Source organism: Tripterygium wilfordii, chromosome 23 (genome assembly GCF_013401445.1).
Source record: "Tripterygium wilfordii isolate XIE 37 chromosome 23, ASM1340144v1, whole genome shotgun sequence".
Classification (NCBI taxonomy): Eukaryota; Viridiplantae; Streptophyta; class Magnoliopsida; order Celastrales; family Celastraceae; genus Tripterygium; species Tripterygium wilfordii.
Window position 1 is genome coordinate 5,685,323 of NC_052254.1, and position 27,406 is coordinate 5,712,728.

General features: G+C 35.7%; 2 protein-coding genes and 2 pseudogenes across 3 annotated transcripts; 1 reads left to right on the forward strand and 3 right to left on the reverse strand.

Annotated features, from left to right (window-relative positions):
• The first annotated feature begins 265 nt into the window (after window positions 1-265).
• Window positions 266-4,861, forward strand: LOC119993237 (proline-rich protein PRCC-like). The gene is made up of 2 exons (XM_038840263.1): window positions 266-1,237; window positions 4,503-4,861. Exons 1-2 carry the CDS (start codon window positions 308-310, stop codon window positions 4,659-4,661), a joined length of 1,089 nt encoding a protein of 362 aa, XP_038696191.1. The 5' UTR covers window positions 266-307; the 3' UTR covers window positions 4,662-4,861.
• Window positions 4,862-5,709: 848 nt separating this feature from the next.
• LOC119993236 lies at window positions 5,710-8,603 on the reverse strand (annotated as a pseudogene).
• Window positions 8,604-13,093: 4,490 nt separating this feature from the next.
• On the reverse strand, window positions 13,094-19,507 carry LOC119993234 (probable inactive purple acid phosphatase 28). Of its 2 annotated transcripts, none has more exons than XM_038840262.1 (5): window positions 19,220-19,507; window positions 18,988-19,135; window positions 14,579-15,006; window positions 13,726-14,175; window positions 13,094-13,497 (listed from the first exon to the last, which is right to left on the reverse strand). In XM_038840262.1, exons 1-4 carry the CDS (start codon window positions 19,409-19,411, stop codon window positions 13,738-13,740), a joined length of 1,206 nt encoding a protein of 401 aa, XP_038696190.1. In that variant the 5' UTR covers window positions 19,412-19,507; the 3' UTR covers window positions 13,094-13,497; window positions 13,726-13,737. The 2 variants fall into 2 exon arrangements, with proteins under 2 accessions (XP_038696190.1, XP_038696189.1); XM_038840261.1 differs by having other exon boundaries at window positions 13,726-14,187; window positions 19,220-19,502.
• Window positions 19,508-27,088: 7,581 nt separating this feature from the next.
• Window positions 27,089-27,188, reverse strand: LOC119993887 (annotated as a pseudogene).
• Window positions 27,189-27,406: the final 218 nt, after the last annotated feature.

A 27,406-nucleotide genomic window follows, 5' to 3' on the forward strand; every position in this document is an offset into this window, starting at 1 on the left:
TCGTTACACTGATTTGCATCTCAAACAGAAACTACATGGATGTTATCGCTGTTGAAGATCTGCAACGACGGGAGTATAATGTTCGCACAATGCAAAGAAAGAGGAAATATATTTGCATAATACTTGGGCCATTTAGCAGATCTGTTATCACCAGAGAGCTGACTCGGACATAAATGGATAGATATGAAAATATAAGGATAAAAAAGAGAACCTTGATATCTAAGAAGAATCAAATATTTGGCCAATTTTTTTTCTATATTATATCACTCTTATTGTTTTAGGAGCAAGCCATCCTTGTGTGCAATCAATGGAGTCATTGGTAGCCAACTACGCCTCTTCAGACGAAGAAGATGAAGCGAAGCGTCCTTCTTCAGATTCCAATTCCAGGGCTTCCTATCTTTTCTCCGCTCTCCCTAAACCCGCACAACCGAGAAAAGCCTCTCTCTACGATGACGAAGAAATCCCAAAATCCGATAAACCTAAACCCTCCTCTCTTTTCTTTTCTCTACCTGAACCCAAATCACAAGACTCGGAGCAATCTGTGTCTAATCCCTCACCCTCCGAACCAAAACCCAAGAGGGTTGTTCAATTCAAGCCTCCTATGATCCCCTCTTGGGCAAAGTCTGCGAATTTCGAAGACGATGACGAAGAAGATGAGGACCCAAAACAGAGCAAGAGACGCCAAGAACCTGTGCAAGCCTCTTCGGTGAAGTCCTTCTTGTCGAGCATTCCTGCGCCAAGGAATTCTACAACCTTGGGTGCTCTTCCATCGGCCTTGGGTTCTGGACGGAGAGCCATGGTGGAGATGGAAGCAATGGATTTGACTTTGCGTGAATCAGGTATGGATCAGAGCGTTGGAAATCAAGATGGTGTTGTCCATCAAAATGAAGGGAATTATGTGAATCATGCTACGACTTATGATGGGAGCTATGTATCAAGTACTGATCAATATCCTGGCAATGGCGAGGCTTCAAGCCATTGGGGCTACGAGAGCTATGGTAGTGATGGAAATTATGCTGATTCGGGGCAATATGAGATTAACTGGGTAGACAGGTCCGTATCAATGGTACCAGAGGCTGCAGGAGTAAGTGAAATTAAAGTGGCAGTGCCGGGTAAGAGGAGGAAGAACGACGTTCCAACTGAAATAGTAGAGGTGAAGCAAGATGAGTTAATGAAGAATCGGCCAAGAGCAGACCAGGCCAAGTTAACTGGAATAGCTTTTGGGCCTTCTTACCAGGTATGTTTTGAGGATTCTATTTGTTGTTTGAATTTTTTTTTGTATCGGTTATATTCCTCTGTGAAAAATGTATTGGAAGAACTAAACTTTCATGAAGCTTAGAAGGGTCTGTTTGTATTCTTGTAAGAAAGATTGAGCTTCAATTAAGTTAATGTGTAAGTCAGACTGGTGTTTTAATAAGCCCTCGGCTTTTCTCTGTGTGTTGGTCTTTGAATGCTAAAAGTTTTTCTGAAAAAATAGGTTGAATTGCTGTTTTTTAGTGGGGAAGTTGGATGTGTGGTCACATGAGTAAAGATAGGATACGAAATGAGATTATCAAATCAAAGGTATGCGTAGCATCAATTGAAGATAAATTGCGAGAAAACCGTTTAAGATGGTATGAGCATGTTCATCGTAGAGATAGCAATACGACGGTGAGGAGAATTGAGAGAATTTGTATAGGAGTTAGGAGAGAGTAGTAGGCGAATATGAAGACCTAAAAAAACATGACTTAAAAATAAGCAAGAATATGGATTCAATAGGAGTTGATGAATGGTAGAAACTAATACATGTAATGGATTCCCGTGGATTGTCTCATAGACTCATGTAGCCGACCCCAAATTTTTGGGATAAAGGCTCGAATGATAATGACTTAATGATGATCCAGCTATTCTAGGCTTCTAGCTGTCAAAGACTTCCATAGCGGATCATCTCAACAATGAATTTACCGGAGCTCACTGTACCAGCTCAGGGATTAGTTTTGTAAGCTCCAAAATGTGTGTAAGATCTTCAATGGTGATTGTACTGATTTAAGGTTAGAGGGAAGAAGATGATATGATAAAAACGAGTATAACCTGACTGATTTTCTTGGTGTCCAGTTTAAGTTCCAACTTCTCTTTAGGGAACTGCAATTTACATGGTAAGGAAAAACTTGGCTGCACTAACATGTGAAGAACTCTTAATCAGGATCTAGTTGAAGCCCGAGATGATTGAATCATTTTTCAGGAGAAAGAGTTCTTCCCTCGAGTTGTTCTACAATCTAAGCATACATATATTGTTGAGAAAAAATTTCTGAGTCGAATACGGATAACCTTTTTGGATGCTGGAATATCCCACAAAAATATACATAATAGATTTATGGCCTCAGCAATAGGAGTTAGTACTCAAATAAAGATACATTCAAATGGACACTTCCAGAGGGATGTCGATCATGAATGACTTCTAGATGTATGTAATTAGAAAAGAAATAGTCTTGCTCATTCTCATGAGAAGATTTTGTATCCATATTAGGATAAAAAAAAAATTGGAAAAAATACTTCTCAAAACTAGTCAGGATTTGATTCCTTTTTACAATATGTTTTTATTTATGTAGTGAAGGGGATTTTTGTAATTATTTTGTTCAGGGTTTTTTTTTTCATTTATTTTTGATAATTTTAGATTCGGATCTTTCAGTTATTTGGAATTTATGAAGGAAACAACACCATATTTATAAGGCTTCCACAGTTGCAGACGGGTGCAACAAGGGCTGATGTGCACAGCCTTGTTTATGCATTGCAATGATATGTTGCAATGAAGCAACTCTACCAGTTGGCCTATTTAAATATGTGTGTTTTATGTGGAAAATTGGAAAGCTACTGATAAAAGAGTGCACATCATGGCAAACCATTTTCTAATTGCCACTTGAAGTCTATTTTGGGTTAAGTTGATACCACTTAGCAATGACATGCTTGAAGCTTGATAGCCTCCACAAACATTCTGCGGCTGCGCTAATAGTTGATGTTCTATTTAAGGAAAATACGATCCTTTTACCTGGCCTTCTCTCAGTTATGCTCTTGTCTGATATCATCTTCTCTGCCGTATTCTCACTTCTGAAGTCATTGTAATCAATTTTAGGTATTGCTAGAGCCAATAATCTACTTTCCATAAACTTCAGTCTTGGTGCAAGCAAGCTTTCTGACACTAACTTCCTTGTGTTGTGAGGGTTGCTCATGGTTAGAAGCTACAAACAGCTGCCTGTTACTCTCCATTTGTTGACAATGTTTTGGAAATAAGTTTGATTGGTGGCATTTGTGCGTAAAATATCCTTTCCTTTCTTTTCCTTCTCTTGTTCCCCACCCTTTCTCTCCCTCGAATAATTTCTCACGTTAATTTTCATTACCCTTAAACAGGTCGTAGTTTCAACTTTCAACTTTCAATCAAGTAAACTAAGACTCCTTATTATTGTTCAACCTTAAATGCGTCAAATATTTTTTAGATACCTTTTTAATCCTCCATCCTCCAAAATCCAACCCTTCCTTTTTTACTTCACCAGCAATTTTGAGCATATGTTTAGTTTGCTAATTTTTCTTTGCAACCTTACTGAGGAACTATGCCCTTTCTAGTTGTTCAGACTGTTATTTTGCTCTCTAAAGATTAAATACTAGGATCCCGATTTTCCCAAACCTGGACAACCAAGAGCACTTTAGTGCCCCTATTTTCCCAAACTCTGCCTGTGCTTGCAGCTGGCCCCAAGCCTAGAGGAGCAGGGTTGTGGTAGGTCGGCAGTCAGCGTAAAACTTTGTCAAACCTAGTAATCCTACTGTCCTGCAACAAGGAGCTTGGTATTTTAGGGTTCTAGATTTTGCTGAATGTTGTATGAGATGGCTTTGTGAATTACATTCGGTGGCCCAAAATTAGTAGAAAAATATAAATTTGAACTCATATTTTAGATTCTACATTGTATGATATAGTTTTGAACTCGTAGTTTAGAATCTACATTGTACTTACCAGAAAAAAATCTATATTGTATGTGTAAGAATTCTTGAAAGTATATATTTAGTTTTGGTAGTCAACTCTTTTAACTATTAATCAGCAACTGTGACAAAACATTAGGAATCTAATCCTTGATGCAATGCTTTTTGAAGGCAATTTATTCTCGAGCTCTTTGATTGATGACTTAACAACGTCAATGCATTTCTGTCGACGCTTGTTTTAAGACCTATCATTGTGTTGAGGTTTATGGGCTGGATTAATACTTGGGATATGAGGAGTTCATTGCTAGGAAATTCATTTTTCTGCTAATTGCATATTCTACTGCCGTAAAAGAAAATAGAGGTAATACTTATTTTTTTCATTGCCTTGGTTATCAAATTCACTGTTGCAGAATAGAATCAACATCTACATCGTTTGCTTGTTCGAAAATTTCATGAGCTGTGATATCTTTGCCAAGTTGATGAGTTATCGGTTGATTCTGTTATAGGTCCTATGCTCGCTGACTTACATATTTGTTTTTTACTATCTTGTTCAGCCTACGTCAACCAAGGGAAAGCCTACAAAACTTCACAAAAGGAAGCATCAAATTGGTTCACTATTCTATGACATGAAACAGAAGGAGATGGAATTGGCAGAGCGACGTGCCAAAGGCTTCCTAACGAAGGCTGAAACACAAGCGAAATATGGGTGGTGATTTCTTCTGATGTTTCCTCGCAAAGATGTTTGCGATTGAGGTTTATCTTCCTTCCAGAGATTGTGATATGGATGTTCTGCTTGTTACTAAAATTTTATATTCATTTTATGGCTCTACTGAACACATCAACTCCGTTAAAAAAACAAGGAACATTGTTTTCTTACTCGCTGTTTTAAAAAAATTTCCGTTTGTTCCCTGCTCAACTTTGCAATGGTGGCTATTACTGAGGCCAAGATTCTGTGAAGGATGCAGGGTAGTAGTGGGCACTATTCAATTGCTGGAATATCTATCCAGAACACTGAGCAGCTCCACATAAAGCATTTCTGTTGACGTAGAGGTAGCAATTCACAACTTTCTTTATGAGGAAAGCATGAAGAAAAATTCTTATGTGCATAATAAAGTGCCTAATGTATTTGGAGTGCCTCAAGATTAATGTTAGTAGATTTCATTTTGCCAACCTCGTGTAGAGCAACTTTGAATAGACTGTCAAAAGTCCATGTATGTTGGTGCTTATGATGTTAAATGTGGGTTCTCCAACAAAGCCATCTAACTTGAGTAACACCACCATTTTAGATGTCAGGAAGTGAGGAACCAAAATTGATAAAACTTCTACGAGGGCTGAGAGGAATCAAAATATTCAACCTGAATGATTGAGATGACTGAGATCTCTAACCAGATGCAAAGATTATGTGCTTTATAGCTCCAATTTGACATATGAAGAATCTTAGAGATTGTATGTAGAAACATATTTCTGGGTGATATATTAGATCAAATCAATATATCTCCTCATTTAAATGTTGACTTATCATTTGATGTAATGATTTTCAACATCACATCTATATATCTACTCATTTAAATGTTGACTTATCATTTAATGTAGTGATTTTCAACATCACATCTGTTACCTCAAAGCCAACAAATAAATAAATAAATCCTCAAAGTTTTGTAAATTTGATCCATGTGAAATCGTAACTCCAACATACCTCACATGATTCATTTGAAATTGTGTGCGTCTATCTCAATATTTAGGATAACTTGGACAAAAATACTGAAATCGATAAAAAAAAAAAGAAGAAAGTTGGCCTAGCTATTCCTCTATTTTCTCCTCTTCTAATTTGCTCTCAATCTCTCGCTTTTGGTATTAGAATTTAAAAAGGGAAAAATAAAAAAGTTGACTAAAGAACAAGAAGATCAAAAAAATTAATTGTGATGTTCACAACTCTAATAGAGGCTTCTCAGCCTTCTCTTGTTCTGTTTCTTCTTCACTTTTCATCTTTCTTTAGTTTGCCTGAATGACGCCTCCTCAAAACCCTACCCTGCAAAAACCCAATACATATAAACATTTAATAATCAAAGTGAATGGTAGAATCATATTGAACAAATTTCGAATTTTAATTCATTAATTAGCTCAAGAAGTTTACCATGTCTAAAACACAATCAAAATTAATTTCATTTTTTTTTTACAAAAAAAGAGAAGTGTTTTAGATTTTTAATTCTACCTTCATCCTAGGCCGTTGATCCTCATTGACTTTCCTGGCTTGATATCTGATCTTCTTAGAGAAGAGGCGCGTACGACGCTTCTCCTTGTAGCGCAACACACTAGCTTCTCTCCCTCCACTCTCCGAGAATAAATCAATCTGTGCCAGTCTGGCCTGCCCAAGACATTGTACAAAACTGTGATTCAGTGCTCCTCGGCACATAATAACCCCATAAAACCCTCACAAACTAATCACATCAAAAACGACAATAGGTGATGTCGTTTTTTCATGCAATTCCTCTCAAACTTTAAATATTATATTATTATGCCACAAAAAAAGACCAAAAAGAAACACTTGTTTTTTTAGTACAAATATAAATACACGACGCACCACCAAATCAAGCCTATAAAAGTACATGTGTCAACAGACCCCACGCAGGAGATACAAATCAAGCCCACACAGGGACAGACTAAGCTCTCACACCTCCTTATAAATATTCGAAGGAGGTGAGACTAGAACCCATGACCTGTAGTCAGGGACATGTAAAGTCATTATCACTCACCCAATGACTCATTTGCTTGTTTTCTTATACGCATAGACATCAATACTAACACATAGAAAAGGCAACAATACAAAAACAACTTTAGGGTCACATGAGATGAGATTGATTCAAAATATCAAATATGCCAAAATGAGAGTAAATATATAATTTTAAATAAATAAACCAACGAGAAATGATTCGATTGACAATTAATTGGATTGTTTATATGTGTGTTCAAAGTTCGATTACAATCAAAATCAGAAGTAAATATGTCAAAAAAAATTAAAATAAATAAATAAATTAGAAGAGAAAAAAATGGCGGAAAATATAAAATAATAAAGTCCGCAATTTTATTGGTCCCACAAACAACCAAGAAAATAAAAACACGGAGAATCGAAATGCTAAACCAGAACAGAACAGTACATACGAGTACAAGAAGATAGAAGAAACATACAGAGACATCGTTCCCGTCGGAGGATGGAGTTCATCGGAGAAAGGAGAGCCCCGGCCGGACCAAGCGTTTAAGACCTCGTCGTAGTTCAATTTCAATAGCAATCCCGAATTCGCTGAATTTTCTTTGGCCAATTCTGGGTTCTTCGATTCCACTTTCTTTTTCTTCTTCTTGCCCGATTTTGAATTCGAATTCCCATTGTTGTTGTTGCTATTGAATCTCGGAGAGATTTGATGAATATCTACAGTCGGAAAACTCCAATTCCCATTATCGACATGTCTGAACGCCCTAACTCCTCTCTTTACTCCGAACCCAAACCCAAACCCCAAATTCCTGCCAAAACCAAGTCCAATTGGAATGCGATTCCCACCATTGTTGTTGTTGTTGATGCTCGTACTCAGGTTCCCCATAATACTATCAATTCCCACCTCAGTTTCCTCATCTAGAATCGATTCCGCATCGAAATCTTCACTGTACTCCTCGCACAATCCAATCGAATTCGCACGGAAATCAATCTCTCCACCACTCTGGCAGCTGAAACTGGCTAGTTTTGATTCGATCCGGGTATTAGGTTTTTCAGGGACTGGTTGGTGGAGCAAGAAGCCGCAGTTGTCGAAAACCCGATAGGGTAGGAACAAATCCGAAGAATCCTCGAAGAAAGCCTGATGGGGTCTGGTGAATTTGTGGGGTTTTGTTGGGTGTTTTACGGAGAAGACGTTGGGGTAAACAGTGGAGAGGAGAGCAGCTGCTTCATTGTAGGTCTGATTTGGACGTTTTCGAGGCGTTCGGGGCCTTCGGGTAGCGATTGCTAATGGAGAATTGCTTGATTCAGTGATTGTTGAAGAAGGTGAAGATGTTTGTGATGTTATCATGGAGGTGGATGGGGATTTCACAAGTTCAAGGTCCAATCCATATGCTCTTCCACTTCCACACAAACAAGACATCTTGACAAACCCCAAAAAGAGTGCAATAGAGTTTCAATTCAAGCTCAATATAGTTTCAATCTGGGCATTTACCAGTTCCTGGAATTGAAATTCAGGGAACTGGAGGGGAAGAAATGAAAAGGCTCAACAGGGAAAGAGAGAATCTTCTATGGAAAAAGTGCAAAACCCTGAATAAACCCTAAAAAAAGTGCAAACAATATAATGGTCATATAAAAGGCCGAGAATGCTTAAAATATAACACAAAAAGCCAAGAATTCTTCTTTTCCAAATTGGGTTTTAAAGAAAAAAACCACCAAGAACTTTCACAGCACACAGAAGGGTTTTCATCGAGTGATAGAATTTAGCAGAGAAACAGTGACAGAGAAGAAGAAAAATAGAGCACTTAAAAGGGAAAGATCCTTTGGGATAATCTGTAGAGACCAGGCATATATAACTAATAGCATGATGAAGTCACAGAAGTTACAGTGTCGAAACTTTGAAGGGATGAGATGATTACAGAGAAAGAGACAACAGCCTCTACCACTCGGACCACTGTACGGTTTTTTTTCCCTCTCTCTCCCTTTCTCTCTCATCACCTTTGGCAGATCTATTATTCAATTATTTTATCCCGGTTATTTACTCCATTAACCCTGCAGAAAAGATATTTTATTGGAAAGATTTCTTATCTGCTGATGTGGCAAGAGGTGATTGGTTGGGCTGGATTTTTATGGCTGATGTGCCGTGTCATTTAGTGAACTAGTGGATTTTCACTTGTACCTATGAAGAGGATTTACGTTTGTATAATGATTAAAAATTTAAAACCCTTTTTTTGGTGTCTCTTTTTTTAAAAAGAAAAAAGTTGAGCATGCAACCTTTTTGTTTCGCCCTTTTCATGACGTCCTAATTTAAGAACATTATTTTATAGATGATTTGACCTTAAAGAATTGGTTGATGTCGATGATGTTGATGATGGTGTGGTGGCAATCGAAGTGAAGTTGGAGGAGGGGTATCTAGTTCTCTAACAATAAAGATAGAGGGTTTGGTGATCAATATATATATGATTTATGATATGACTAGAGCTATAACTAAAAATGTAAGAGAATGATCATTTGATTGAAACCCTTAAGTTTAAAAATTGGAATCGACATTTGATATGTGATGTTAAAGTTTGTTGTTGTTTACTTGTTTTGTTTATTAATCATATTTTGTTGACTGTTGAACTTTGAAATTTGGTGTTTGAACTTTGACATAAGTATTGGCTTAGCTATTTGACATTTTCGATCATTGGATGTATTGTTTTACTTTACATGATATAAACTCTAATTACTCTTTTTTAAACTTTTTTTTGGATCATCATATTTTGGTTTTTATTTTTATTCTTTAGCATTAAATTTAATTATAATATATTTTTTTATTTTTAATTGAACCTACGGTTCGACCGATGATCCACTGATTGAACTAGTGACCTTGCGCCTTGTGCTGGTCAATGTCCAAATAGGTTTTAAAAACAGGGCTTTACCACCATAGTAGTTTTCATCCGTTGCAAAATAGGAGTAATCTGCTATAAAATGTTCGATTTGACTCATAACTATTACTTGAAGGGCAAGTCTGACGAGTTTTTGGCTTCGTTTGGTGCATCATATTTAGTAGCATATATGCTATTGTCCAAACAAACATCCATTTGTTAGGTACAATATTTAAATCTTCGTCATCTATTGTTCTTATTTCTAATTTAGCGTTTGCGTTTCTTGATGAATTTTTGGGTTGGATTAAAATATTTGAATGGGTTCGATGATTGCTTGTTGTTCGATTTCTTATGTTAGGGTTTTACGAGTTCGATTTCTTTTGTTTCTAATTTATGGTTCAATTTTGATTGTTATTCGATTTCTTATGTTTGGGTAAGGTAATTGATTTCTTGCTACTTCTGATTTGATTTTGATTGTTCTTCAAATTCTTATTGTTAGGGTAAGGTCGTTGATTTCTCTTTGGTTCATATTTAGGGTTTGATTTCTTGTTGTTCAATTTCTTATGTTAGGGTAAGGTCATCGATTGCTTTCTGATTCTAACTTAGGCTTTCTAATTCTAACTTAGGCTTCGATTTCTCGTTGTTCGATTGTATTTGACATTTTTTCTCACTGTGGACTAAATCCTTGACAATGATCAGATTCTTTTAAATAGTTTAGAGTTGATGGATTTATACATTGAGGAATCTCATCACGGTGTCTTGTACTTCGATGTTGAGTTGTTCAGTTCTAGTGTTCATAGATAATTGTTTTTGGCTCTATCCCATAGTTCTTCGTTGGACTATATAGAGATGCTTTTCAACAAGAATGGTGGAAATGCTCCTAGTGGCTAACTACTGGTGGATTTCATTGGTCCTTTATTAGACTTTTTCTTAAAACTATTTTTGAACAATATTTGTTGGATTTGGTTAAATGTGTTTAATGGGATGAGTTGAACAATTTCTATTTTATTTGATTTAAGTTGTCAAGACAATATGATTATGTTTTTTGGTTAATCTGATGAAGAGTGGAATGTTTTTAATTTTTCATTATCATTTTTATATTATATATATATACAGTAGTATCAGTAATGATGACAGGGATAACACATTTCAAATTAAGTTCCTTGCTTTAGCTTCTTACTATGACACTACAAGCAGTTCTAGACAACGATTTAGAGGCAGTAATCCATGTAAGACTTGTGATTTGGAGGGATAAGGCTGAGTTGTTTATGTGCTGAGTGCTCGCCTAGTACGATGTCATGAAGCTTTTAGAATGCCTATTATTGTTTTTAGAAGCTTATGGAGGGTGTTGAGGGATGAATATGGATTGAATTGCTCAAAGAACATTGAAATACTTGAGATGGTTGTCATGTTTTATATACAGGGAATGCTTAGTCTAATCGAGATATACAAGAGTATTTTCAACATTCTGAGAGACTATGAGTCACCTTTTAAAAAAGGTGTTAGAATTTGTTTTAAAAATGTCAAAGGACATAATTAAACCGATGGGTAATCAATTACATGAAACCCCTAGGTACATTAGAGAGCATTCAAATGTTGAAGATCATATATGTTTGAAGGATTACATTAGGGAGCATTCAAATATTAGAGGCATTTATATGTGTTCATAATATTATTACTTTTTTAATTGTAGAAAAAATACTATTAGATTGATGCGGGATAAGCAAATAAGAAAGGTTTTTTGGCACCATACAAAGGAAAGAGGTACCATGTTCTTATTTTTTTTAGAGTACATCGCTTGCATCTAGATTATGTGAAGTTTTCAATAAGGCAAACACAAAATTGGGAAATGTCATCGACATGACATTTGGAGTTACAAAGAAGTGACGGGTATTGGGGTCAATGATTACTTTTGATACTAAGACAGAGACAAAGATTGTGATTTCATGCATAATATTTCATAATTTTATTCGACTAAATGCTGGTAATGACCTTGGATTTTAATGAATTTGAATCAACGTTTGCGGTTGAAAAAAAGTTCGTGCTCGATTTTTGCTATCCAAAATATGATAGATGACGATGAAAAAAAATGTCGTGATTGAAGACACCAATATGACTTAGTTTTGGAATTTGGTTGAGGAAAAGCTCTTGAGCGCTTCAAGAATATTTGTTTTAATTTTTATAATATTTTACAAATATGTGTGAACTTATTTGGATAATATTTTAAATATTACTATTTGTATGTAAAAAAAATGAAACTGTTAATTTTAAATATTTATAATTATTAATCTTTATTTTATAATTTGTTTTTATTTACTTTTTGCATATGTTACAATTAAAATACATAATACTCTTGTATGTAATATGTCACAACATATTAAATAACATATATGCTACCAGAAGAAGTGGAACAAAACATTATTAGTATGTCAAACAACATACCATTTTTAATCAGCCTATATTCTGTTATTATTGACAAAATTATCTGTAAAATGAAAGTTTTATCCTCAAGTGTCTGTGAGCAAATTCTACCATGCAGACAAAATATAAGCAAATCTTAGTTTGAAACCTTGAGAAGAAACAACTCTTACTAATTGGACTGCTACCACACTTGCCTTGGTGTCTTTTGTCGAGGGATAAATATGTGTGGCATATGTAGAACATACGTTGGGCTTATTAGGTCCAGTGACTTGTGAGTACAAAATCAAAATATTTTAGGGGTTTTCTGCACTCGTGTCCCCCATTTTTGGATATTTATAAGGTTTTTTTTTTTTATAGTACTTGGATATTTATAGGGTTAAATTCTTGACAATTCATTTTCTTGAATGCTTGCCTTCAATTGGATTGAAAAAAGAAGAGAAAGAAATAACGGAAAATTTTGTTGGAAAATTCAATGAAGAATTATGAGGGAAAGTAATTGAATTTACGTTTTCAATGATTTTTTTGTTTCTTTTTAAGTAAGTATAGAACGTGTGTGTGAGATTTTTGGCTTTCTAGGGTTTGAGGTTGTTTTTGCCCTTGCATTGATATTTCCAAGAATATCAAAGACATCTGTAAAATATATATTTTACATATTTTTTAAACCATCATACGAAATTACTTACATAACCTTGAATATACCCTTTCTTCTTTTTATATTTAGCTTTTTGGATTCCTTCGCAATTCTTGTGCCTTTTTTTTTTTTTTTTTAATTTAAAAGGGAACACACATGAGATTGAGGGGCAACTAGGGAGGTCAATGCCTTAAGTGAGAGTATGGTCATTACTTCAAATTAATTAGATAAAAGAGTTTCATCATTTATGTGGTTGTGGGCAGCTAGTTCCATGCAACATGTTCCTTGCCTACCTTGCTCTTAAACACTAATTAATTGATGATCCTAAACCAACTAGGATTATTTAATGTGCTTCATTAGTAATTCAGATTTCTATACCAATTTGGGCTTGGGTTATATAAGAAATCCAACAAAGGGTTTGGTTCAGCTGTCAAAGGATTCAAAACTTATAGGGATAAAATTATCTACACCAAAACAAAAAAAAAGAAATAGAGTAACAAAGTTTGAGACAGAGAAACAAGATATACAGAATAAGATAAATAAACATTCTTCCAAATCCAACATAGGCAGAGGCATATAAATATTGTAATTTCATCAGTATTTCCATGCCGGTGGTGAAATAGTTGAATAATAACTCATTTACAATGATGCATCTTTTAAGAAGAAATCATCCTCTTCAACATCCTCTAAACTTGGCACATTGCCATCCAACAACCAATTGTGGAATTGATATTTGGGTGTTTATTTTGAAGTAAAAAAGGATGCAATGTCTTTGATATGGATTTTGATAAAAGAAAGCATCATAATAATCCCAGAATTTAAGATACAGAGTATTTTTCATACCTTTCCAGGCTACGTTATTCTCTCGTGGTAATTGAACCAAAAGATACATCATAAAATGGTTCATGTATTTTCCGTCCTTTGACCTGCAAGTCAAAACATCAATTACTTTAAACTAAATACAACCAGCAATTTGGAGCAGGGAAAAACAGACGAGAAATTCAAAAGTTCCTTGTCCCATATGAAGATGTTTTGTAACTTATATTAAGGAAAATATGGTTATAACTTATAAGAGTTTCTAGTGTAAACAATGATAATGTCAATGAACAAGAAGATAAGAAAACGAATGAATGCAAGGTTATAGTAGCAAATACCTGCAAAGAAAGTCACCTTCCTTGCATCTCCCACAAGATTTGTTCTTCAATCTTGCTAAGATTCTCATCATCAAGACGTTTCCATGTCTTGATCTGCTTTAGTCCCATCCATGACTTCTCGCCCTTTTCAAGCTCTGCTAAAATGACTCTTGCTCTGCGCGGCAGCCCAGGCCTTCCATAGGCATGGTAGCCAAAGCCCCCACCATAACAAAACCATATACCATCCAGATTCCCACAAAAGTCATTGTTATGATCATGGCCTATGAACACAGCCTTTACATCTTCCAAGGAAGCAAAGGTCTGTAAAACTCCTGAGTTAACTGTTGAGCAAGCCACACCTTCCTGATAAGTGCCTATAATTTTTTGGTAGTATAACTGCCGAATTTCTGGAATTGGGATATGGAAGAAAACCAGCGCTGGCGGTGATGCCTCAACCGATTGATCAATATCCTGCTTTTGTCCCTGTTAGCGTGTGACCTGCAACATGTTAATGAAACCTAAATCTAGGGAATGCCCTTTGTGCTTGTTGAAACTTTAGGATGGATATTAAAAGGAATTGTAGAATTTGAGAGGCAGGAAGGGAAAAAAGAAGACGAGGGAATTCACAAAACCCTGAACAAGGATGTGCACAGTTATGCTTTGGCAGGAATTTCATGAAGAAATGGAAAAAATATGTAAATTTAAAAGACAATCTTAAACCTTATATTCTAGAAAAGAGTTGTGCCTTTTAAGATGAACTACAGTAATAAACAAGAGATTAGTAACTTTGAATGTTTCAGATGACAAAAGACAGCAATTGAGTTCTTATTTGCAAATTGCACTTTAAATGCATCAGAATTCCAGTTTTCTATACCTGAAATCTACGAGCAACTCCTTCAAGCCATTTAAGTTGAGATTCCTTAATCCACCCATATGTTCGAATTCCTTGAACCACCGCCCTGTCTCCACTGTCAAGAAAGAAAAGATTCAAAATGCTGCTGTTTGCCAAATGGGAACTTTGAGCACCATGAACTTCAATATTGTAATTTCCAAAGCCATCAATGTTTGTCACCATGCTTCCTTTTGCGTGAAAAAAGGAATCTTCAGCTGATGGATAGGTTTGTGAAACTGAATAATCCATGAGGGAGATGAAAGACATCAACTCTTCACGAGTCATCGTAGACTCTTGGTCATGGTTTCCTAATACTGCCGCCCATGGAAGTCCCGATTCTATAGCTGGCCGAAAGGCTCCAAACAGAGATTCAGCAGCATCAGCACTGCTTGGCCCAAATATATTATCTCCTAGTTAAGATAAATGAATTTAAATCAGAAAAAGAAAGGGACGGAAAGGAGAATGGATAGCACAGTAGTACCATACTTTCTGACGATTACGTGTGTCATGATCAAGGAAGTCTAATGAAAATTCAATCTACCAGAACAGAAAATTTTCTTGAATATAGGGAACAAAATTAGGTTAGAAAATTATGTAGTCAAAATAGCAAAACTATAAGTTTGTAATTAGATGAACACTTCATTGAAACAATGGTATGCGTTATCGAATACTACGTATATATTATAAAGTGTCTCGATATTGGAGGCAAGTGAAACAGACTAACAATCTTGTCAGAAGTCATACCAGGGAAGTTCAAGTTCAAAACAGGTCAAATTTCAGAAACTTTTATCCCAGAAGATTGCATGGATTAGTTTTTAAAGCCATGTAAATAAGTTACAAGAAAGGATGCCAATGCATTCTCCACAATGGCACTCAAAGCCAGTTTAACAGTAGTGACAACAGGATAATAGGTGATACCACAGAAGCCTTTTGGATCAAAAACTATTTTAGATTACCACAAGATACCACATGACCGTTTAAAAAACCTAGCTGGGAATTTTGTGCTGTGCAGCAAGATTTATCTATTGATTAAAGAAGTTGTCCTGCATAGTGTTTGATTATTATAAAGAATCGTTATTGTGGAAAATATATAAAACATCCAGCTTAGTGTCTGATTCATTCACTTGGGAGGATTAACTGCTACAAAGAGTGAAAACAGTAATACATAGAAAGATCCTTTTTTAACAATGGGAACTTTGTTTAATACTTAGAGACCATTTTTTCCCAAGCATCTTTAGAGACTTATTTTGGTTAATCATTGAAATATGATTATAATAGTCTTGGTTGTTTCACACACATGCATGCATGATAGACTTAAAAATAAATTCAATTAGCTGAATTTTTCAAAATAAAGTATGTCTTTTAAGGGAACAAGATTAGCTTGAGTGTCCAATAACAGGTAGACGTCTGCGAGTGGGGAATCATGTTATATGCTCGCTAATAGCAAAGGTTCATGGTTTTTCGCCCTTTCAATGAAGAGAATTTTCACATGAATTGTTTTGTCCTCTTTCTGATTGAGCCAAACCAACATGGCTAAACAAGTAACACCACTCGATTCCATTGGCACATTGGCTCCTAAGGCTTTTAAGTTGTATCATTTGGAACATAAATTCTAAGTACATTCTTATGAATCATGAATTACGATTATTATAATTATTGATGGAACAACTTATGAATGCTTAACCTGCGCAAATAGACAAGTCTGTGGAGGACGGAAACTCCACAATGGATACTAGAAAGAAAAGTTTGGGAAACTCTGTCTATGGCCATTCAGCAATGGCATTGCCTACGTACAATTTTAAAATTTTTTACCATTCAAACTAAAAAATGAAAAATTCAGCTCAGGTGAACAAATGACTACTATGGAAATGGGTGAAAGAATTCAATTTGGAAATGCCATCAGCCAAATGAACAAATACTACAGAAATTTTTCATAAATGTCACAAAATCAGAGCCATGAATCACACACACGCACTAACATCAGAAGTGCTTATTTATAGCAGCCTAAAGAAAGTGAGAACCCGGGGTAGTGCCAGTGCAATATTGCACCGGTTTTTTACCACTTCACTTTTACAGCCATCGGATCATTGAAAATAGATCTGATGGCTGTCATGTGATAAAGGTTAAAGACGGCCCATTTTGTTCTCCCGCGCAATGAATCCCAATTTTCAGAAATAGACCTAAAAATACCGCCTTTCTCCGTAGACGAATGGTCTCTGCCAAATTAACAAAAAAATCACAATTCTTCTCCTCTTCTTTCACGTACGGGGTTGACATAGAAGCTTTTTCATACGGTTTTACATTTCTTGTAAGCGACCACTATGATTTAGGCCTTTTTCTTGTTCTGCACTTGCTTTTGTGGTGTGTTTTTTTTTTTTTTAGATTTTGAAATTCCCAGTGCCCTAATAAGGCGCACAAGAAGCGGTGGTGATGGCGAATTTATTTTCGTTAAGTTCCGAATTGCGTTAAATGGATTTTGAAATTTCCACTAGCTCACCTAGTCGGTTCTTGCGCATTACACCTTAACACATCATATATGCAGTACTCTGTTCTTTCTCGTTTGATTTGAATATTGTCATGCTGAAATTTACAAGCATTATTTATTTAAAATGATCTTGAAATAGCTTTTTTCCGTTTACCTAGGGACTTGATAATTTTAATTGAATTAATTGATGGTCATATGAACACTTTGAAATGGTGAATATGTTTGTACAATATTTAGTAACACTTTTTTTTCCTTTTGACTGACTTTTACAGGAATTCTTTTTAGCATGGATAGCTCTATTGACACTTGTAATGATAGTCCTCCAATGATAGATGAGGAGCAAGATTGGATACCTAGGATTGGTATGGAGTTTGACTCAGTCGATTGTGCATTTCAGTTTTGGAAAGTTTATTCAAAAAAGATCGGTTTTTGTGTCAGAAAAGAGTACAGTAACAAGAATCGAAAATTGGAGTTGTTGTTAGTAAATTGCTTGGTTGTTGCAAGGAGGGTCAAAAGAGAGGAAAGAAATATGATGATGACATGATTCGCCACCGTTCGTCTACAAAGACCGATTGGAAAGCAAGGTTCAAAATAGTTTTAGTTAAAGAGAGAGAAATATATAGTGAATGAGTTTGTAGAGGAACATAATCACGAGTTACAACCTCCGACAACTACTCACATGCTTAGATCACATAGAGAGCTCACTACACCGCATGCATTTGCAATTACTTTGGCTTCTGATTCAGGGCTTGCTCCTAAAGTAACACAAGAATTAATGAGCGTAGAAGCTGGTGGTATGACTAAGCTTGGGTTTGTTATTGAAGCTCAGAAATCATACTTAAGATCTAGGAGGAAAGGAGATATGGCTCATGGGGAGCTTGGAAGCATATTTACATATTTTGAGAAGAAAAATATGGGTGATCCTAAAGTTTACTATGCTCTACAACTTGACAATGCTGACCAAATTACTAATATATTCTGGCCTGATGCAAAATTTGTTGATGATTATGTTGCTTTTGGTGATGTGGGAACCTTTGATACAACTTTTGGTACAAATTAAGGGATGATACCTTTGGGTGTGTTTATTGGATATAATCATCATAGACAAATAGTGATTTTTGGAGCTACACTTTTGTATGACGAGACTACTGAATCTTTTAGGTGGCTTTTTAGTACGTTTGTAAATGCACATGCTGGTAATAAGCCTCATTCAATCTTTATGGATCAAGATGTTGCTATGGCAAGTGCCTTAGAGAGTAAGTGACCAAAAGTATGTCATGGATTGTGCAGATGACACATTAAACAAAATGCATTGAAACATCTTGGTTGTTACATGAGGAATAAGTCTCCATTTATGATGAATTTTAATAAGTGTACGAATATGAAGCTGAGAGGAAATTTGAGGATAAATGGAAGAAATTGCTTGAAGACTACAATTTAATGGAGAATAGTTGGTTGACTCGCATATATGAAAAGAATGATAAATGGGCTAAGGCCTATATGAAAATTTATTCACAATGGGCATCCAAAGTACACAAATGTCTGAAAATTTAACAGTGAAATGGTAAAAAACCGGTGCATTAGTGCACCAGCACCCCTGGGTCCAAAACCAAAGAAAGTAGACCTTTTTTTGCTTTCAAACACCAACAGAAGTTACTAAAAAGGATAGATATAATGATGGATCAAAATGATAATATTAACAACAAGAATAAAAATTAGGCATTAATTGAATACGAGTGATGCAATGGTAATAGTAATAGTAATAGTAATAATAACAATTTCTGATCGCATTAAATGAACAGGGGCATTAAGAAATTAAAATTTAAAAAACAGGAAGGAAAAAAAAAACAGCATATCCCATTTAATCAGAAGCACAAATAAAAAAATAAAAAAAAAGAGTAAGTACCAGTGAAAGCTATGAAATCAGGCCTTTCAGCACGAATCATCCTCTCAAGAAACCGTGTTGTGTTTAGATCCGTGCAGTGCTCGAACTCGGTCTCCAACACGTCCCTACACCGAGTCATTAATCCATTCCCGTAATGCATATCAGCAACCTAAAATTAACAATAATCAATCAAACAACCACACAATAAAATGAGTCAATTGAAGAGAAGAAAATATTCAGGAAAACAGAGAACCTGGAGGATCTTGAAAGTGCCGTCATGTCGGAATCGGAGAGGAAGATCGGGGCTCCTCTTGACGCGAACAGGTTCGTTGCCCAACAGTAACTTGTGAGCGATATGGATGTGAAACAAGTAGAGAATCGCGTAGATGAAAGAGAGGTAGAGGAAGGAGTGTTTCCAGCTCCATTTTTCTGGTACAGAGTCCATACAGAGATGGAGCTGGATATTGTTTTCCTTTTGTTTAGAACTAAATAAAAATAGAAAGAAACTAATAGCGGGCGCAATAAGATCTACTAGTTAATTTAATTACTCTCTGTTTCTTTTAAGTCAAGATAGGACAAAACATCTCTGGGAATTGGGATGCCTCCCAGACCAGTCCATTGAACTTTCACGGCCCATTCTGCCATCTCGTAACCTGTTGACCTTGTGAGCTCTCTCCATGGTTGGAAATGTTGAAATTGTTTGGTCGGGTTCGTCCAATATGAGTTTGAGTTAAAACAATTAAAATTGGACCAATGCTATAAAAGTGATAGGCATCTAATAAAAAGCATCTCAATTATTCTAGTAGTGGATTTTTGTCAATGTCATTGTAGGGATAATATATTAGGGTATGTTTGGTAAGAGTTTCCAAAACAGTTATCTGTTTTTCAAAATTATTTTGACTTTGAAAATTCTTTTGGATAGGTGTTTTCAGAAATTATTTTAAAAAACTGAAAACTGTTTTTGGTTTTTAAAAACCAAAACTGTTTTTGAAGTTTTATAAAATTCTTTCTTGTTTTCTCTTTCTTCTGTCCTCGTTCTTCGCACAAAATCTTCTATCAAATGAATTTTGTTTTCAGTTTTATTTCTTAAAATTGTTTTCAAAATCTAATCTTAAAATTAGTTTTTAAAAACAAAAAACCAAAATCATTTTCAAACACACTCTTTAAGGAAATAGTCTAATTCATGTGGAAAATAGAGACTACATCCTAAATGAGCTAGAACTCTCTTAAGGAGTTCTAGGATTCTCACTCTCTCATATATAAATAGAGGGGTTTATGATTTAGGAGTTGCAGAGAGTTAGAGACACTTCAAAAACATGATTGGTTTTGTTTGGAAATTCCTGTATTTTTTAGTTCCTATAAACCATTTTGACTTTAGATTTTGGAAAGAGTTCTCAAAAATAAAACTGTTAAAAATTCATTTGGTTGGTGTTATTTGAAAAATGTTTTCTAAAACAAATAACATAAAATTCATTTGGCAAATGCTGTTTTTGAAAAAATAAAAACAGAAAATTTGTTTGGATGGATGTTTTCTTACAACACAAAACACAAACAATACTATAATCATATAGTTCACTACAATAAATTAGTGATTTTCCAACCGTTGCATTGGTTGTAAATCTCAGATAAATCGGTTGGAAATCTTAATTTCCAACCCACTTTCAACCGATATTTATCGGTTGGTAAATACCTCGTTGTAAACTTTCTTCCAATCGTTTATTAAATCGATTGGTAATTTGCAATTGATATTTCGATTGCAGAATTTTTACATTCCATTAGAATTTTTTTGGGTGGGTAAGGAAAATATTTCGTTGGAAATATCAAATCAGATAGAATTTTATTAAATTATCCATGGTAATATTTCATCAATCATATATAAATATATATATATATATATATATATATATATATATATATAAGTTTCAATTAAATAACTTAAGTTAGAGCAACTCAATCCAAGCTATTCATCCCCACTCTCACCTCCCTCATCTTCCTCACCTTCACCTTCAAATTCATCTTCATCTTCCTCTTCATCAAGTGGTTGTTGAAATGAAGTAGAAGCCCCTTGAACAGCTTTATTGGCATTCATTTGCTTGAAAAGCATATAACCATCTTGTTTGTTTTATTAAGCTTCTTCATCGTCGTGGAGTGAAAACGTTTATATCGGCTATGTTCCTCCTGCAATGACTCCAGACGAGCAGCCAATTCAACTCTTCCATTTTGTTCCTTCTCTAACTGAGTATTAAACTCAAAAATAAGTGAAGAAACATGAGTTCTAAGTTTTTCTTGAATGTATTCATCTTCATCCCAATGACCTGAGAAAGTTGAATGCCGAGAAGAGGCATCTGACACCATTGTGGACTGTAAACCAAGTCCATAGAACCTCCCATTTTTCTTCCCACCAACTGTTTCACTCCATACATCTAATTCAGATGGTAGAGGTTGATCTACATGTTGATCACCAATTGAAGTTCCTTCCTCTGTTCTCTGACTTGCCTCTAGCTTACTCATCTTATCAGTAAAATTTTTCTGCAAAAGAAATACAATTAATTTTCTAATATTAAATATATTTTTAATGTATATGTGACAAGTGCCCATTTCTTACATGTCATCCCGGATTTAGCATCAACCCACATCTTGTTCTTTTTCATATGCACGTGCATAAATAATTCAACTACAGTTGGCTTCCTACCCAACTCTTCTTCCTATAATTTAAAAGAAACATAATATTAACTTCTAGTATAACATCTATGTTCATAAAAGAAGAAAGTGAAGCATATATGTAATTGTTCAAAAATATCAATTTTCTTACATGTTTGGTGGTAGGGGCAGAGCCACCAGTATGCAATGAAACACCATTATTTGAGGAAGTACGATTACTCTTATTTTGTACACTTATCTTGTTATAGTGTTCAGAACTCCAATGGTTGCAAAGTGCCTCCCACACTAAATCTCCTATCCATTCTGGCTTGTTCCCTCTAAAACGCACATTAGATAACATATCTTTCATTCAAGCTGCCCCACGCTTCTCAAAATTGGAGCGAATAAGTGGATCATGGTGGGGCAGCCACATAAATCTCTTCTGTATTACAATTGTAAGGAGAATTACACAAAAAGATCATGTAATGAATACAATGGGCACAAACACACATAATGGGTTCTTAATACACAAACACACATAATGGGCTCTCATGGAAACAGATTAAATGTAATCAATACAATGGGCACAAAGCACAAAACTTAGAAGGGTTCAGATTGCAAATCAAAGTTTCATTGATTGAATTAGAATACAAAATCAGCCCACAAATACATCATAAGCACAATGACAAGTACCAAATTACATTAAAGTTTCATAGTTCAAACATCCAATAACAATTCATTTTATAATCTAAGTAAAAACATGTGGAAGCTAAGATCACTTATTCAGAATCACTATCACTATTAAAATCTGATTCATCATCGTTTTCAATTTCTTCATGAGCTTCTTCATCATCATTCATTTCACTATACCCATCAACCTCTTCATAGTTGCCTTCAACATCTCGTAAGCTTCCAAGTTGATCATGATCAATTATTACATTCTACTGTGACATTTCCTCATCTTGATAAGCAACCTCCAAAGTGTTTTTATCATCTACTATACTCCTTAATCTGGCCTTGAAGACAACCCACCAATTTATTTTCTCTTTTACCTTTCCTGGATAAGGTGCATAGTACACTTGAATGGCACGTTATGAAAGGATTAATGGATCAAATTTTGCATACCTCTTATTATGTTGAATCTCTATGATACCATACTGTTTACGGACTTTCATACCTCAATTTATCGTCGGATCAAACCAATCACAATAAAACAACACCACCCTTTTAATAGGTCCTCTAGGATATTCTAATTCCACCACATCTTTATGGATACCATAAAAATCATTTTCTCCTTAACCATGACTGATGCCTTTGACACACACCCCACTATTATTCATTTTCTTCCCTTCACACCATGCATCCGTGTGGAACTTGTACCCATTGACAAAATAAATGGGTCATGTATTCACTGCTATCAAAGGGCCCCATGCTAAGTCATGCAAATATCGATTTACAATGGCATTTTCTGGATTGTGGACCTATGCATAGAACATATATTTAGTAAGATAAATCAAGTGAAGCAATTTATGTTTAGTACTAATACTTAGAGGCATCACTTACATAATGCTTGAACCATGTTGTAAATTTAGCTTCAATACGAGCATCCACCTCATCGTCACTAATATGTGGTGTGACTGTTTGTAAATATTGAACAAATATACTGCAAGATAGTCATTATATCATCAATACAAAACTTGTTTAAGTGATTACATATAAAAGGTTGTTAGTAGCACGAGCTACTTACTCAAGATATGGTTCGACCTCGTCACAATTTAACAGAACATGTAATGTGGCTGCAACCAATTCTTTCTCGTTTAAAAAACGAGATATGCATTGTCCAAATGGACATCCAGGTTGATTAAAAATAGATAGAGTTGGTTGGATTGAGTCATATTGACCCCATCATCATTTCTTCCAACTCTAGTTCTCATAGTATGTACGTGAACTTCAAAATAATACGAGCAGAAATGAGCAGTCTCTTGCGTAAGTATGCCTCACAAATGGAACCTTCCACATGAGCCTTTTGCTTCACCATCTTTTTTATTTTACCGAGAAACCTGATTGTTATTATATAGTGCAATTATTATAAATTTAATAAAGTTAGTCCATATTGACAAAAAAATAACTAATTGGACACAATTAAATTAATCGATTTTTACCTCTCAAAGGGGTACATCCATCTATATTGAACCGGTCCACCCACAATTGCTTCATATGGCAAATGAATAGGTAAATGCTCTATTGAGTCAAAGAAGCTTGGTGGAAAGATTCTCTCTAGCTTATGACCGGACCTCTATTTTGAGGTCCTAATACTATCTAATTTGGAGGTTCTAGTGCTTATAGTAATTCATTTGTGTTTAAATAAAGTAATTTTACCCTTATACATGTTTCCCGTTGGTTCTGTAGGAAATCGGGCTTAAATGACTTAATTGGGCAAGTTGGAGCACTTTTTGGGCACTTTTTGCTGTGAGGTGTCGGGACTTAGATTATGAAGATATTCTTGAAGACTACAAGCTCCAACGGTACACTAATCTATGGCCGAGATTGAATTGTTTTGAATTATGAATGGATTAGATTACAACAAGACTTGAAGGGTTAAGATGATCATTTAAAGGTGAATCCAATGGTTGTGCATAAGACAACATTCTTGCTTGCAATTTTTGACTTAAAAGAAGATCTTACTTGATTTTTGGAGTCAAAGATGGCTGCAAGTTGCTACACATTTAAAAGGAAATTGTTGGAGATACCAATGCCAAGATTTGGTGCAAGTTTGATCAAATGGTCAAAGATGACAAAATTGTTGGAGATACCAAGGTCAAGATTTGGTGCAAGTTTAATCAAATGGTCAAAGATGGCTGCAAGTGCACATGCCAAGATTTGCACATGTAATTGAAGGTCGAGATTTGAAGATGGAAAAAAGATCCAATGGTGGAAATCACAAGAGCTTGGAATCAGACCTTGTTCGGACAAAGTTGGAGGCATGAAGCGTCCGGACACCCGTCCGGACACCTACGGCGAATCTGCAATTTTCTGCATCGAAATTTCAAGGGCATTTGGGGTAAATCATGTATGTAACCAATGGGAAACGATTTTATAAGGGTAGTTAGGTATTTTCTATTGTAAAAAAAGAGAAGAAAACCCTAAGATTTGGTTGGCTTCCAAAAAGAATTCATCTCCTCCAACTTCTTGCCTCCATTGTTTCTCTCTATTTCTCTCTCTAAGTTTTTCTTGGTTTCTTGTGATTTCGTGTGTAGACATTGATTTTCATCTATAAAATTGATGTTTATGTCCATTATGATGAGTGGCTAAGTTCTCTTTCTAGTTTCTAGTCCCAAACGGTGGGTGCTCGGTTTCGATTACTTAAGGTATGCTCAAAGAATCGTAGCTTCGATTTCTCTCTTTTAATTTCGTGATAGTTGTGTGATTGGATCTATGGGAATGACATATTTGCTTGTATTCTTGGATTGTCTAGTCTAGGGATTGCATCTAATGTGTTCGATTGAGAATTGTTAAACCCATTGCATGATTTCCTTAATTAATTGAGTTTTTCATTGCATAGCTATTAATTATGTGTATTGATGATGGGGTTTTGGGTTAAATTAGGAATGTGCATGGGAGAGTTATGGTTAATTGATCTTTGAGTGTGAAACTAGGGTGTTAGCCAAGCCAAGCCCCAAGGGGGAATATTAATTCATAATATTAGGTGCTTATCCCTTTGCGTTCATCGTAGATTAAGAGACCCGATGGCCTACATGTATGAATTGAAGTCTTATAACCCAATTCTCTTTGCATATGCATGATTGATAGTATCACACAATGCATTGTGTATGGTTGTGTGTGTTTGCAATGATACCTTGAGTATGAGAACCGAGTAGCCACCGGGACGGACTAGAGACTAGGTTTTTAATTAATTGTTTTAAATCCAATTTGTGCTTACTTTGATTACAAAATCGCTCATGCTACCGAGTCATTCGGCCCATTTCTTTTACTTGTTTTTATTTGATATTCATTGTGTTTATTAGTGTTAGCTAGTCATTTGCATATCATTCACTTCAAATTTGCATTGCTTCCTCGTGGATCGATACCGGACTCACCGGTTTATTACTTGACGATACCCTACACTTGGGGTAAGTACACACACACACTTTGGTGTCGGTCAAGTTTTTGGCGCCGTTGCCGGGGAAGCGAGTGTCAAAGACGGAGTTGGGTGGCTTGTAGATGCTAGCTTTATGCTATTAAACACCATCAAATAAGGAAGAAGCACAGTCACGCTTCAAGGGTAACTTTGTTCCTCCCTTTTACTTGCTTTCTAGTGTAGTTGAATTAGTGTAGTTGCTGAAAAGAGAAAAAAAAAATTGTGAGGAGAACTTGGCGGATGGGGCTAACTTAGATTCCTGTGGGCGATGGATGCCACCTTGTTTGCTGCTTGGTAGTGATACGTTGTTTGAGAGAGCTTTGCGCATTTTTCTTTCTATCACTACTTGCTACATCTTGGTGTGTAATTGTTCCTGAGGTTGATTGTCATTCTACTCCTATCTTTGCTCTTGTTCTTGCTTGATATTGCTCTTGGTTGTTTGTTGATTAAAAAAAAAAAAAAATCTGGTGTTACTTGACTTGGTTGGTGGTCATCTTTCGTGTTACTTGATAGCTTTGTTTGCCATCATGTCTCATCTTAGAGATAGCGTTAGTGGGCATGGGTCTAATAGAGATGGGAGAGGTGGTGACATAAATGCGAGTGATGCGGGGAGTGTACGTGGGGGTGATATCAATCTTGATGTATTACGTCGTCTTTTGCAACGTGTGAACATTGATGAATTGATGAATCCGGCGCAAGGGCAAGATGCCCAAAATGTGCCAAATGCCCAGAATTTACCAAATGTTCAAGTTGAGCATGCTTTGCAAAATGCACCTCAACCACTTCAACAAGACAATGCGGCACAAATTGCCCCACAAAATGTCTACCAACCTCCCAATATGCCTCCCGCATATCATATGCCTCCCCCATATAATTATGTGCATCCTATGTATTACCCAATGCCACAAGTGCCACAATATGCTCCTTTTGGACAAAATTTACATGCACCTCCTCCTGTGGAGTACATTCATGCCCAAGAGCATCGCACTTTGAGGGAGCTCACGCATCCCGCAAGGCAAACTCAACCTTCTTGCATCATCATGCCACCGAACCAACAAAATGTGAGCCTTAAACCATCAATGTTCCAAATGATTCCCAAATTCCATGGAATGGAATCGGAACGACCATATTCACATGTGCGTGATTTTGAATCGGTGTGTACTACTTTTGGTGATGTTACATGCACACAAGAAATTTTGAGACTCAAACTTTTTCCATTCTCTTTGAAGGATCATGCAAAACAATGGTTTGAGAACTTGCGCCCCCAATCAATTGCGACTTGGGCGGCAATGCAAGAAGAATTTCTCAACAAATATTTTCCTTCCCACCGTACCATTTCTTATCAAACACAAATCATGAATTTTCATTGCAAAGAACATGAAACTTTCTTCCAAGCTTGGGAGAGGTTTAAGGATTTGTTGTTTATGTGTCCTCACCATGGATTTCAAAAATTTCAAATTGTGAATTTCTTCCACAAATCTTTCACTCCATCTTTGAAGAAATTGGTTTCCACTATGACTCAAGGTGATTTTTTGAATAGGGATGCCAATGAGGCATTCACTTTCTTTGATGGGTTGGCGGAGGAATCCCGATCTTGGGAAGCTCCTCCACTAACCCGACATGATGTTGTGCCAAGCTCTAGTGGCAAGTTTGTGTTGAATG

Bases quoted from the DNA above. Each gene is read 5' to 3' on its own strand.
- LOC119993237 (XM_038840263.1), top strand. From the start codon at position 308: ATGGAGTCATTGGTAGCCAACTACGCCTCTTCAGACGAAGAAGATGAA. The intron at 1,238-4,502 runs GTATGTTTTGAG...TATCTTGTTCAG, and splicing joins CTTTTGGGCCTTCTTACCAG to CCTACGTCAACCAAGGGAAA.
- LOC119993234 (XM_038840261.1), bottom strand. From the start codon at position 19,411: ATGGACTCTGTACCAGAAAAATGGAGCTGGAAACACTCCTTCCTCTAC. The intron at 19,136-19,219 runs GTTCTCTGTTTT...TGTTAATTTTAG, and splicing joins GCACTTTCAAGATCCTCCAG to GTTGCTGATATGCATTACGG. The intron at 14,188-14,578 runs GTATAGAAAACT...ACACGCTAACAG, and splicing joins GAGTTGCTCGTAGATTTCAG to GGACAAAAGCAGGATATTGA.